The sequence below is a fragment of the Ambystoma mexicanum genome, chromosome 4q (genome assembly GCF_040938575.1).
Source record: "Ambystoma mexicanum isolate Mex_15411 chromosome 4q, UKY_AmexF1_1, whole genome shotgun sequence".
In the NCBI taxonomy this organism is placed as follows: domain Eukaryota; kingdom Metazoa; phylum Chordata; class Amphibia; order Caudata; family Ambystomatidae; genus Ambystoma; species Ambystoma mexicanum.
The window spans coordinates 1187048801-1187062292 of record NC_090928.1 but is presented as its reverse complement, the minus strand read 5'-3'; the positions used below and the strand labels follow the sequence as shown (position 1 = coordinate 1187062292).

Below are 13492 nucleotides of genomic sequence, written 5' to 3'. Positions count from 1 at the left end.
CTGGCCAATTGCGTGTTGAACTTCCCGCTACCCCTGTAATACACGCACCCTGCCTGTTCGCGTGTGATGATTCCCGCGTACCCCTGTAATACACGTTCCCTGGCCTATCGCGTGTTCTACTTCACGCGTCCCCCTGTAATACACGTTCCCTGGCCCATCGCGTGTTGAACTTCCCGCTACCCCTGTAATACACGCACCCTGGCTGTTCGCGTGTGATAATTCCCGCGTACCCCTGTGATGCACGTTCCCTGACCTATCGCGTGTTCTACTTCACGCGTCCCCCTGTAATACACGTTCCCTGGCCCATCGCGTGTTGAACTTCCCGCTACCCCTGTAATACACGCACCCTGGCTGTTCGCGTGTGATGATTCCCGCGTACCCCTGTAATACATGTTCCCTGGCCTATCGCGTGTTCTACTTCACGCGTCCCCCTGTAATTCACGTTCCCTGGCCAATCGCGTGTTGAACTTCCCGCTACCCCTGTAATACACGCACCCTGGCTGTTCGCGTGTGATGATTCCCGCGTACCCCTGTGATTCACGTTCCCTGCCTAGTCGCGTGTAGTACTTCCCGCGTACTCCTGATTTGGAGATTGCCCGCTTTGCTTTCCTTGTTTGCCTGCCCTGTGAAGTGGTCCGGGGTTAGCACAGCCCTTAGCGATGATTTAGCGCTTTTGATGGCTTTTCCGTGCGCGAGGGCGTTCTTGGGGGCGTTACTGGCGCTGCTGCAGGCTCGCTGCGATTCTCTGCGCCACGGCTGTTTTGGGAGCTTGAAATCCATGAATACGCTGTGCGCGGAAATCTGTTTTAGCGCACGTGCCTGGCGCAGACTATCGCAGGCGCACGCTGTGCGCCAGCCGCGTGCGCTACTTGTGCGCTGGATTCTATGAATTACCCTGTTAGTCCTCTCGGGATCCTTTGAAATTTATAATATTCCACGAGTGTTGTTGCATGAAGTTTCTGAGATATTTCACGTCTTATGAGTTTTTCCAACTGTAATATTAGTTTGTCCGGGTTAGTTTTTCTTAGTAGAGTGTTATCTGTGTCCTTTATTAAGGATAGAATATGGGTTGTTTCTTTTGCATCAAATGCCAATGTAGTGGCATGTTTATCCGTTAGTTCATTTATTCGTGAATAAGACATAATAATCTGATAAAGCTATTGTTTAGCATGCAGGTGCTACCGAAACTAATTTGTGCCACACATTTATCAGAGAGATACAAAGGAAGTGCTGAATTCTGTGACTGCTGTTTTGATTTTATGGGCATTGTCAATATAGTGAGCAGTGTGGATTGAAGTTTTGTACGGCAAAATGCCGACGCATTTAATCTCCATGGGGATCAATCCATATTTTTACAATGCGAGTTGATACTGAACAACAACTGTGCATATATAAGTGGAGTTGTTCAAAATGAGTAAGGGTTGCATTTTTACAATTCAGAAACCAATTATTAGTGTGATGTCATTTATTTAGGTGACAATGAATCAGATTCTTAAAGGTTTTACATAGAGCAATTCTTAAAGGTTTTACACAGAGTATGAATGCAGTATGTATGAGGGTGATGACATTAATTGCAGTGGAGGAACTTTTTTTCAATCAAACATGTATTGAATTTAAATGATGTTTCAATTTAGGTTTGAGATGAAGCTATAATGGGATAATATGCTATATTTCTTGTGAGATGTTCATTTATGTCCACAGAGTTTGGGTTGGGAACGAACATTTTGCACAGAGATGTTTTTTTTAAAGTAAGAAGTCCTTTAATTGTATTGTGAAGTGATGTTTTATGATGATTTTGCGTGCACCCAGCATGGTGACTGATCACCACCATGGCTGGTGGTGCAACACATCCCTAATCTTCGCATATATTTTATGCACTTTTCTGTGTAGTGTATACATGTAGTGGACTGCGAATTGGGAGTTGCATGTATGCGCAAGAGTAACAGTGTGTGTGACTAGGGAGTGTATTGGAGTTAGAATACAGGTAGCTGTTATGTGTGTGTGTAACACGTCGTGTGGTTGTAGTTCACGTGAAGAGAGTGACGCGTTTGTAGTTGTATTGTCTAAAGTTATCACGTTTTTTGGAGGTTGCAGGCATATAATGGGTTTTGCTTCCACATTGTGGCCAGATGTGGTTGCCGTTTGTAGTTTAAAAACCTTTGGAGGAACCCATTTATTGAGGAGGTAGGACACTTTATGGGGAGTGCTACAGGGAGTTAACCCCTTAGATTAGGGTAGTGGCGTAGTTTCCAGGGCAAGGGGCCCATGAAGTAGTTGGATGTCTTTACGTAAGTTATTACGTTAGAGTTTTAGGGCACAGGGCCTATTTTGTAGATTGTGGTGCATTGTAGGTTATCGCACAATTGTTTCCTCACAGTGGAGGTTACTGTTTTGAGAGTGTATTGAGAGTGAATTTTACATTTTTAATGGGTTTTCTGTGGTGCCAGGCGATGCCTCAGAGGAGTAGTGGCTCGCCAGTTGATTTTGCTATCATAATTTTGTTTTGGGGTGGCACACAGTTTTGGAGTTTTTGTTAGTGTGGTGTTTTTGGGAGTTTGCAGTGTTAAACTGAGTTACAGAACAATATAGTTTAAATTAGAACAGCCATTTCCACTGCAATGTTCTAAGTCAACAAGAAGGGAGGGACAATGTCTCCAGCTCTATGCAAGGAGATATGGACTTAGGCTTTGAGTCAGGTTTTTCTTTCTCTGAATAATTCACTTGCCAGGAGAATACAATGCAGAAGCAGTCAGATTGCGAAGGCTGGGAACTATCTGTTACGTGTGGGTCCTGAACCAAGTAGCCCTAAACAAAGTGTTCAAGACCTGAGGGCAACCAGAGGTGGATCTATTTTCCATGGAAGAAAATACCAAATGGCCTCTCTAGGTCTCTTAGATAAATCAAGGCAGAAGTTATCTGGGGGCGCATTTCAGATCCCTTAGGACCATCTTTGGTGCTACGCTCAAGGTCTCAACCGCCTGCAAGATGATTCTAATATCCCAAAAACTTGGCATCTAGAGTGTGGATCTCGGACATTTTATACCTGTCTTAGCAAATCCCCATTCAGTTGTAGACAAGGCACATCACCTGCTAACAAAACTAGGTGGGTCAGTGATTCATCCAGCCCCAGAGAAATTATCCTTCACAGCCTGGCTTCTGAGGAGTTAACTTTGGTATGCCTTAGGCTTTCTCTTCCGAATTTACAGATAATTCAGAAAGCACGGAAGGAATCAACCAGAATACATGGTTGCGATTCTGCTTCTTGGCTAAGGACAACAACGGCAATCCATTATTCTGCTCTTTGGATGATGTGCTGCCTTTCTTGGTCCATCTTTCCCAGCCTGTGGATACTTGTTGAACATATCTGGCAGCTATTGGAGCCTATGGAAATTCAGATAAGCTACTTTTGCCATCAGCTAGCCCGCTGGTTAAAAAGCATTTAGAGAGTCTTCAGTGAATCTCTCTTCCAATTACTCGACTGTATCTGATCTGGGACCTTCATATAGTTTTCGCTGCACTTGTACATAAACCTTTTGAGCCATTGGCCCCACAGACATTATATTGTTCATGTGGAAGATGGCACTTTTATTTTCCTTGACCTCTGCATGGAGAGTTAGCAATAAGGCCCTATACAGTATTTCACAAGGTCAAGGTGGTCCTAAGGATACACCCTGCATTCTTGCTGACTGTTGTTTCAGCCTTACCTCTGTGGGCCTCATCACGAGTTGGGCGGTAGCCCTTAAATGCGGTGGTAATGGTATTACCACCTAGAACACTGCTCCACCCGATCACAACCCTGTAAAATTAGCGCCAGACCCAAATGGGCCGAGCGTTAATACGGCCGACATTTATCAACTGTTAAACGACATTGGTGGTGTAATGAACATTTATCATCATCCAGTGATGCAGGCACACCAAAAGACAGATGCCTACTTCCTCTGATCAGGCAATCATAACAGTAGCCCCATCCAGTGGGACTCCATCCACCACTGGCCCAACCATATCAAAGGAGCAGTGCAGGTGGAACCCGGGGCACAAGGCTCCCCGTGCCCCTTGCACGATAATGGAAGGGAATATTCCACACCCTATGATAGCTCAAAAATGTGAGTTCATGCCTATTCATGATGAGTAAAAATGGGCCATGCACCCCCTTACCTGTAGTGCCATGTCTACCCGACCCACAGCAGCCATGCCGTGTGCAGTCAACCGTCAGCCGCCACAGGACGGCCACCTCAAAAACATAGGTGCATGTACAGGACGGACAAATAATGCATGGCATGAAATTGGAAGGACGGACACCCATCACACATTGCATGGCTCTGTTGCTAACAGAAATGCCCACGGCACGTAATGGCTGAATATTCGGAATCTGCAAACGCACGCATGGTACAAATGCCTGATGTTGTCATCCCATCCAATGCAGGTGTCTCAGGGAACCTGCAGCTTACCTGGCTGATGACCCCTGTGGGTGACCCTAGAACACCACATGACCATGCATACAACCATGCCCACAGCCGACATGCATCTGCATCAAACGTGCTTTTGGACTTTTGAAGGCACGATTCAGGTGCCTGGCTCGCACTGGTGGGGCCCTCATATATGCCCTGGACAAAGTTGGCAAAATCATCTTGTCATGTGTAATGCTGCACAACAAATGCCTTAGGCAGAAAGTGTCCTTACCCCTGATGCAGACAGCCAACCCCCAGGGGCTGATGATGACGAGGATCATGTGGCCGGAGCCAGGGCTGATGAACACAGGGGTGGGGTGGGGTGGGGTGAGGGAGGGGAGGCTGCCCGACAGGCACTGATCGATAATTTATTTTTGTACAGTGACTGGCCACATAACACAATCTGCACATTTTGAATAAAGAGCACTAGTACACAATCATGATTGTCCTTGTATTTGTCAGATTTCAACAGGCTTTGATGTATTTGAAACTAACCCCATCCCCCTCACCCACCGACCACCAACTCTCCTGCACACAGTTCTCCCTCCTCCAACCACCAACCAACAGCCCTGCACACAGGGCCCCCCATCCCCCACCCTCCACCAACACCCCTGCACACAGTGCCACGTCCCCCACCCACTACCAACTCTCCTGCACAGAGCCCCTCTCACTCCCACCCATGTGATGATTCCCTCAGGCCAACAGTTCAAAAAAATCAAATATATTCAGATCCCTGGAAGGCGGCAATACCATCCTACTTGTGCTGCTGGATCTCTCTGCTGCATTCAATCTTGTTGATCATTCCATCCTGGTGGAGAGATTGTGTAGCACAGCACACTTCTCTCCAGTGGCTACTGAATGGCTGAAATCCTTTTGGGCCGATCGTAGGGCAAGGTTCTACTCCAGTAACGCTCAGGCGAAGGACTTCACAGTCACCAAAGGGCTCATGCGTGTTGCCCACCTTTTTTAACATCTTCATGCTCCCCTTATTTAAACAACTGGATAGGGCTGGCATTGTATATGCAAACTATGCGGACAACACGCAGTGCCTTGTTCCCCTCACCGGGGATCACACAGCAGATTCAGATACTCTGAGTCTCACGTACAAGCTCTTTCAGTCATGGATGCTAGCACACAGGCTTTCGCTAAATTATTCTAAGACAGAACCTATGGTTCTCGGTACTGCTTCTCAGCTGCGTAAGCTTGGCTCAGAGTATCAATCATTCATGATTGCTGGGTGTAGCATTCCCACTCTGGCCAAGGTTAAGACGCGGGTGGTGGTGATCCTCCTCAAGTTGCCATGAGTCTGTCCGGTGCTGGGCTTGGATGCCCCGGACCCGCAGGTCTTTATAGCACTTCCTGCAGTCTTCCACATCCCTGTGGACAGGGCCAACTGCAGACACCTTCTTGCTGATGGCGCCCCAGATGTGGTTGCAGTGCTTTGAACTGTCTTTTTTTGTTGTGCTCCTTAAAGCTCCTCACAATAGCCTAACACCTCCTCCACAAGGGTGTTGAGCTAGCGGCGCGAGCACTATTTAGGCTGCCATTTCATTGAGTCGTAAGTGGATCCCGGGAAACGTGCACAGCAATGGATGATGAGTTGTTTTGCATCACAGACCATCTGCACGTTCAGGGAGTGGAATTGTTTCTGACAACCAACTCCACATGGGTGCAATTTAATGCACCAATGCAATTGGACATGCCAGCAAGGTCATGAAAGGCCACTTTGGTGGCATTGACCTGAGCAGGGGTTCAGGGTAGGGCAATGTGGTCTGACACATGGCGCAGCAGCGCATCCAGTACCTGGAACAATATCCTTGAAAAACAGGGTTGTGACAGCCCGTGCCGCTCACTGACGCTGCGCTGGTATGTGCCGGTTGCAAGGAAGTGCTGTACCGACACTACCTTCAGCAAGGGTGGAATTGCAGTCAGGTTGTTTATCATGCTGCAGATGTCGTGATTGATGAAGGTGACTATTGATATTATGGTGTCCCTGTCAGGCCTGTATAAGGTGTGAATTTAGCATGGAGTCAGGGTCCAGGGCAAAGCCCTGATGCAGGGTACTGGTGGCTGCCTGCGGGGTACTACCTGCTGCACAATGTTGTTTGGGATGGCCACCTCGTTCCTCATTTGCCTCCTCCGCTTACGCCTCCTCCTCTGCCTCATTGCTGCTTCTGCCTCAATGGCTGCTTGCAGGATCTCCAGCCCAATTGCTGCTCTGCCAGCATGGTTGTGTTGGCAGGTGGATTGGGTGTGATTGTGGTCCTTTTGAACATTGCCAGGGCCCAATGGTGTGAAGCTGGGCTGGGCTAATTTTGTACACCAGTGGCCTGTTGCAGCTCACCTGGCACTTTTTAACGCCTGGTCCGCGGTGGCAGTGTTACCGCCATTTTTATGACAGTGTTTCCGTGTAGGCAGACCTCCTAATTCTGGAGACTTGTCTCGCAGTTTGCGGTCACGGTGCGATCGGGTGCGGTAGCACTATGGGGGTCACTTTACGGTCACAGTGTTTCTGCCATTGCGGGTGGGAATGTGCCGGTCCGGAGAACGATGCCAGTACGGTGCTGCCGGCACCATTGATTACGGACCAGCAGGGTTGTAATAAGGCCCATTGTAATGGAAAAGAAACCAACAGATCAACTTACAGTCCACTGATAGTCCCCTCATGTCCCCTGGGTGTATTGGATTCTCTCATTCTACCCCTCCGACTCTACCCCTTATGACTGAATAATACTTATCGCTAACCCTGCTGCTCCCGTTCTTTCTTTATTTTCTCCTGTTTTTTTCGAGAACCCTTTTATCCCTAAATACTCACCAAGGCTTAACATCTATCAGCCTTTTCCCTTTCTGACGATATTTTTCACCCTGACTGTGACACAAATGGGCCTGATTTATAAAACCATGTTTCAATGGGAAAACCCGATTGAAAATGCTTTGTAAATCATGCTCAATGTCTCTTTTGACCACTGCCAGAGCTGTGGTAATTAATAATGTTCCTGCCTGGTAATGTCCGCCTCTTCCCAGATGTTTAGCAAAGCTATTTTTGGATTCACCTCTAGTATTATATTGTCCTTGCAAGAATGTTGAATATACTTTCCCAGTAGTTCCGTATCAAAGGCCATTCCTGCAGAATATGAACTAAGGACCTCGGTTACCCACAAATCGTTGACATTCGGGACTGGAGGCCTGACCCACCCTGAACAGGAACTCCCTTAAATAATTTAGCCTATGCAAGACCTTGAACTGAACAAGTCTGAAACTTCTAGATCTGGCAGTCTCGCTTGCCTACATCGGGGCTTATATCCATCCCTCCTTGTCTAGCACTCCCAAGTCTCCTTCCAATTTATTAAACAGTTTGGTTAAGGTTGGTAAACTATTGGTGGTGATTATCTGATGTAATTTTCAGGTGGGTTTGCATGTAAATGCCTCCTGTATCCTGCTGTTTTACAAACAATCTGGGAAGTCCTGGTTCCCCAAACTGGGACATCGGGACATGTTGAAACCTCAGATTCATGTAGAGGGCTGTGTTGCTTACATGAAACATGTTGTGTGAAGATAACTAATTGACCATTATAAATTAGGTCTTGCATTTTTCTGATTCCACTATCATGCCATTGTTGATTGTTCCAAGCTTCCCAAGCTCCAGAAGGTCTGTGTTTTACTAGAGTAGAGTCACCAGGGACACTCCTCCCTTTCAATCCATTGGCTTTGGAGCAGTTCTTCAGACCTGAATGACCCATGTAGTCACCTGTGGGAGGTCTTGCCTCTTGTCTCTCCCATAAAATACCCCCAAAGCCATTAATCTGTGCATCCTTACAGAAAATGTTTTTGAGCCTAAATACTGTCACTGAACTAGAGCATATCAATGTAGAGTGCATAGGTCATGTGTGATAATGCTACCTGGACATGGCATTTAAGTGTAATTAATGAAATGTGTCTTTCTTTTTCTTACTAGCGCCATTAAGATTAGCTTTGTCAATTGAAGCTAAAGCATGGAAAATGTTACTGTGCCAATACCTAAATGAGGAATACAAGAAGAAGATGGCTGATATTACAAAATTTACAAGTGAATATTTGAATAAGCTCACTAGGCCTATTCGTGACTTGGATGATGTAAGATTTGCAATGGAGGGATTGGCCGCGATTCGTGAGAATGACATACAAATAGACATGACTTTGGGACCTATTGAAGTAAGAATATAAATGTGTTTTCTTTCACAAAATGTGCTTAGTTCAGATATGTGTCATTATTGAACATGCCTTATTCTATTATATGCGTTGCATGTCATTTCACATTGTTTTGTTTTGTTGTAGGAAGCTTATGCAATCTTAAGTAAATATGATGTTGCTGTGACGAAAGAAGAAACAGAAGGTGTTGATACACTCAGATATACATTTAACAAAATGCTATCGAAAGCTGTAAGTGTTTTAACATATACATAAAATTCTTTACTACAATTAAAATGTTACATTTAAAAATATCTCCAAAGGATGTATGCAGAAAGGAAAACACATAATTCAAAATAAACTGCAGTAGTTTGAAAAGAAAGGCATTTCTGAAAACTGATTCGTCTCACTCAGCTCAGAATTATATATCGTCGTAAAGCTCTATTTTTTTTGTAAATTTAAGATTGCAAAAGTCCTGGTAACATATGCACTGTATGTGTCAGCATCTGACGATTCATGAACAGTGCTCTAGGTTAATTAAAAGGTCCATGCCTGCCTTTGCAACAATATTTATGTAGAATTGTTCAATTCATTGTTCAGTTAATGTCAAGAGGAAATTATTGAAAATAAAAACAAAACATTGATGTTATAAAATTGATCAATTTTTCAATCATGTAATTTATTTGTTGCACATGTTGTAGAGGAATTTTCAGGACAAATGTAAAATGTGGAAATGGAGCATTGTAGTGAGAAAAGGGAACAGGAAGGAATACAAGTGCAAAAGACAGGGATATGGTGGTTTAGTGCCAGAAATGCTGCTGGTGGCGAGAGAAGAAAGAGCGCAAGCATGAGTTAGAAGGGGATCTGGTCTTCTGATGATAGTGTTTTTCAACCTAATTGTATTTTGTATTTGTATTTTATTGATTTATAATGTGCTTCCGCCAATGCGCTGCACATACAATATTAAAACGCTACAACAAAAAGATGCATCACAGATTACAACCAAAAGATATGCTATTACGACATAGCAGACAGGAGATAGCTTTTGAGAGAAGTACGAAATAGAGTGTATGAAAGAATAGAGTGAATGTGTAGTGGTGGAGCATTCCAGAACTTGGGTACAAGAAGGCTGAAAGAATGAAAACGGAAATGACCGCTAGAGTAATTAGGGACAGATAGAATGAACTGGGATTGGGGTCATAGGTCGAGAAGGGGTGAACAGAGATACTAAGGAGCAAAGGTAACCAAGTACAAGCCCAATAACACATTTAAAAGTAATGCAGAAAAAGCAGAATTGGAGGCAAACTTCAAAGGATGACCAACGAATAGAGAGAGGAGGAAAGGGATAATAGAGGAACGAAGGGAAATACAATAGTGGGTGTGAATAGCAGAATTAAAAATAGAGTGCAAGGGGTCCAGATGAGAAGCAGGAATACCAAGAAGACAAAAGTCAACCTGAGAAAAAAACAAATGCAGCGATCAGTAGTTTAGTAGCATGGTAGGTGAGGAAAGGATTAGCTTTATCAATGTCAGGAAGTTGAAAGGTACAAGACCAAGCAGTGCTTGAAATATGTGAGGTAAAAGAGAGAGAAAAATAAAAAAAAGAACGCCTACGTTGCGGGAAAAAGATGAGAAGGGAAAAAAAACAAACAGGAAGCTAATAGAGGAGGCTGAAATGCGGGACAGTAATTAGATCTCCAATCATCAAGGGATCTTTTGACTAAACAAAAAGGCAAGTCCTTCATCCCTCCCCACAATTGCTGAAAAGGGCCTGGTTGCTGAAAAACTAGCCTTTTCACACTTACATTTGTCAGAACAAAATATAACAATCATGTCAGCTTCTAGGAAAGCTTCTACCAAGAAGCAATATCGTAGCAAATGGTTACGGTTCTGTCAATGGGCCCTGGACCAAAACCTTAACCCTCTAGAGGCTTCTATAGATAATGTCATGTTTTTCATGTCTTATCTAGTTTCCACTGGTGTGAAAGTAGACACGTGCAAACATTGCTTATCAGCTATTGGTGCATAACTGAATGGCACGCAGTCGTGGAAGTACCGTTGAAAGTACCGCTTTGCAGCGAGGACCGCTGCTCCTGTCACTTTTGCGAACCCTGTGGAATTTTTGCTGGCTACTGCCTGGAAAAAGAGAAAGAAAAACTAAGGTGACTTTGGTGGTTGAGAACTGACTCATTGGGCCTCATTCCGGGTTTGGAGCTAACCATGAAGTAATTAGCTCCATGGTTGCCTCCGAAACCGTCCCAAATCCGGCATGGTGAAAGGAGTAATTACCGGTCCATTCCAGGGTTGGAGGGACCGGTAATTCCCCATTCACCTTTTGCCCTTCCCCATTCCCATTTCTGCCCTATAGGGCTCAATGGGAATGGGGAAGGAGGTAATTACGGCACCGTAAATTACGGTACCGTAATTACCTCCGAAGTACCTTTGCGGGTCCCTTACTTAACTCCTGCCAAAAGCAGGAGGTAAGGAAGGACCTGCAAAGGGACCTCGGAATACGGAGGTAAGGGATTACCGGCATCGGCACCCTTACCGGTGCCAGTAATTCCTTACCTCCAACCTCGGTATGACCCCCAAAGAGTAGTCAACAGTTGCTTTGCAACGTAGTCCGTGGCACTTTGTTCACTATAGGTAACGGTCAATGGGCCTCATTATGAGATGGGGGTAAGGGATTACCGGCACCGGTAAGGGCACCGGGGCCGGTAATCCCTTACCTCCCTACTATGAGTTCCCTTTGCGGGTCCATCCTTAACACCTGGTTTTTGTAGGCCTTAAGGGCGGGACCCGCAAAGGGACTCTAGAGCTAATAACGGTACCGCAATTTGCGGTACCGTATTAGCGCCTTCCCCATTCCCATTGAGCCCTATGGGGGCTCAAATGGGAATGGGGAATGGCCCTGGTGAATGGGGAATTACCGCCCCCGCCAACCTTGGAATGGGGCGGTAATAGCTCCATTCACCAGGGCGGAGTCGGTATGGGTTTGGAGGCAGCCATGGCGCTAATAGCGCCATGGTTACCTCCAAACTCGTAATTACCCTGTGTTGCTTTTTAACGGGCAACATTCATGTGTCACTGGATAGTGGGATGGGCCATCTGTCAAGCAGGCCAAACTAGCAGAGCCAGGCACCGGAGGCACAGTGGTCGTCCATGAATCATCAATTGATTGTATCACATTATTTCCAATCATATCTTCAATTGGTCAAACTATGCCATCAACGGCCGGGAAATGGGATATTGTCCCTAAAAGAACATTCAGGGGGGCAACTGAACTCAACACAGGCATCTGTGAAATATTGTCCTCCATGATTATAACTGAGTCCAGCAGTTCTTTTCTCTGACTATGTTCATTCCGCTTATTGTCCATTATGCTTTTACAATTGTAATTTAGCCATTGTAATAACGCCTCTAGTTGCATCGCTTGTTTAGTTATTTTTGAATCTAATGCTTCAAATAATTTAAACAGGCTCATTATGGTGGTATTAATTGCTGTTAGCGCAAGTTCAATGATGGAGTTATTCTGGGGCGGGCAAAGGCACTCTCGAGCTAATAACGGTACCGCAATTTGCGGTACCGTTATTAGCGCCTTCCCCATTCCCATTGAGCCCTATGGGGGCTCAAACGGGAATGGGGAATGGCCCTGGTGAATGGGGAATTACCGGTCCCTCCGACCTCGGAATCGACTGGTAATTTCTACATTCACCAGGGCGGAGTCGGAAGGGTTTTGGAGGCAGCCATGGAGCTAATAGCTCCATGGCTGCCTCCAACCTTGTAATGAGGCCCTGTGTGTCGCACCTAGGACTTCACAGTCTTATCACACCTCCATCACCCTTACACCAGCAAGTGTGCAAAACCCTTTTAGAATCCCCAGTGATTCAAGAACTCCGATTTAATACCATCATACACGGAGTCTCGAACACTGGTGGTTTTGCAACCGGAGCCGTTGTCTAATGGCCCTACGATAGCACCATTGAATATCACTCATGTACCTATTAAGTGAGGTCAGTCATATTCTGTGTCGAGCAATCCTTATCCTTTATCTGATCATAATATCTTAGAATCAGTAAAGGTGGGAGATGCGAAACATGCGAATGCTGCGTCACTCTCATTATCACCAATAACATTTCCGATTCTTAGTTGAGATAGCTCCGGCATTTCGATCTATGCCAGTCAGTGCGAATCACCAATCTCCATCATCAATGAAAATATCTCGCACACTACGCATGTTGATCTGATGAATTCTACTATTTCGCAAGTACACTCATCACTGCTTTCTTTTGTCCATCCGACACCAAGGGCTCCCAGACAAACACGGCATGAACGCCCGCCCCAGAATAACTCCATCATTATACTTGCGCTAACAGCAATTAATACCACCATAATGAGCCTGTTTAGATTATTTGAAGCATTAGATACAAAAATAACTAAACAAGCGATGCAACTAGAGGAGTTAGTACAATGGCTAAATTACAATTGTAAAAGCATAATGGACAATAAGTGGAATGAACATAGTTAGAGAAAAGAACTGCTGGACTCAGTTATAATCATGGAGGACAATATTTCACAGATGCCTGTGTTGAGTTCAGTTGCCCCCCTGAGTGTTCCTTTAGGGACAATATCCCATTTACCGGCTGTTGATGGCATAATTTGACCAATTGAAGATATGATTGGAAATAATGTGATACAATCAATTGATGATTCATGGACGACCACTGTGCCTCCGGTGCCGGGCTCTGCTAGTTTGGCCTGCTTGACAGATGGCCCATCCCACTATCCAGTGACACATGTAGGTTGCCCGTTAAAAAGCAATACAGGGTAATTACGAGTTTGGAGGTAACCATGGCGCTATTAGCGCCATGGCTGCC

At 45.3% G+C, this 13492-nt stretch overlaps 1 protein-coding gene across 1 annotated transcript in view; it reads left to right on the top strand.

Annotated features, from left to right (window-relative positions):
* DNAH8 (dynein axonemal heavy chain 8) overlaps positions 1-13492 on the top strand; it is an 8835797-nt gene that overhangs the window by 3740481 nt on the left and 5081824 nt on the right. The window contains exons 29-30 of the mRNA XM_069608756.1: positions 8404-8639; positions 8763-8867. Coding sequence (XP_069464857.1) covers positions 8404-8639; positions 8763-8867 — 341 coding nt within the window. The remainder of the gene's footprint in view (positions 1-8403; positions 8640-8762; positions 8868-13492) is intronic.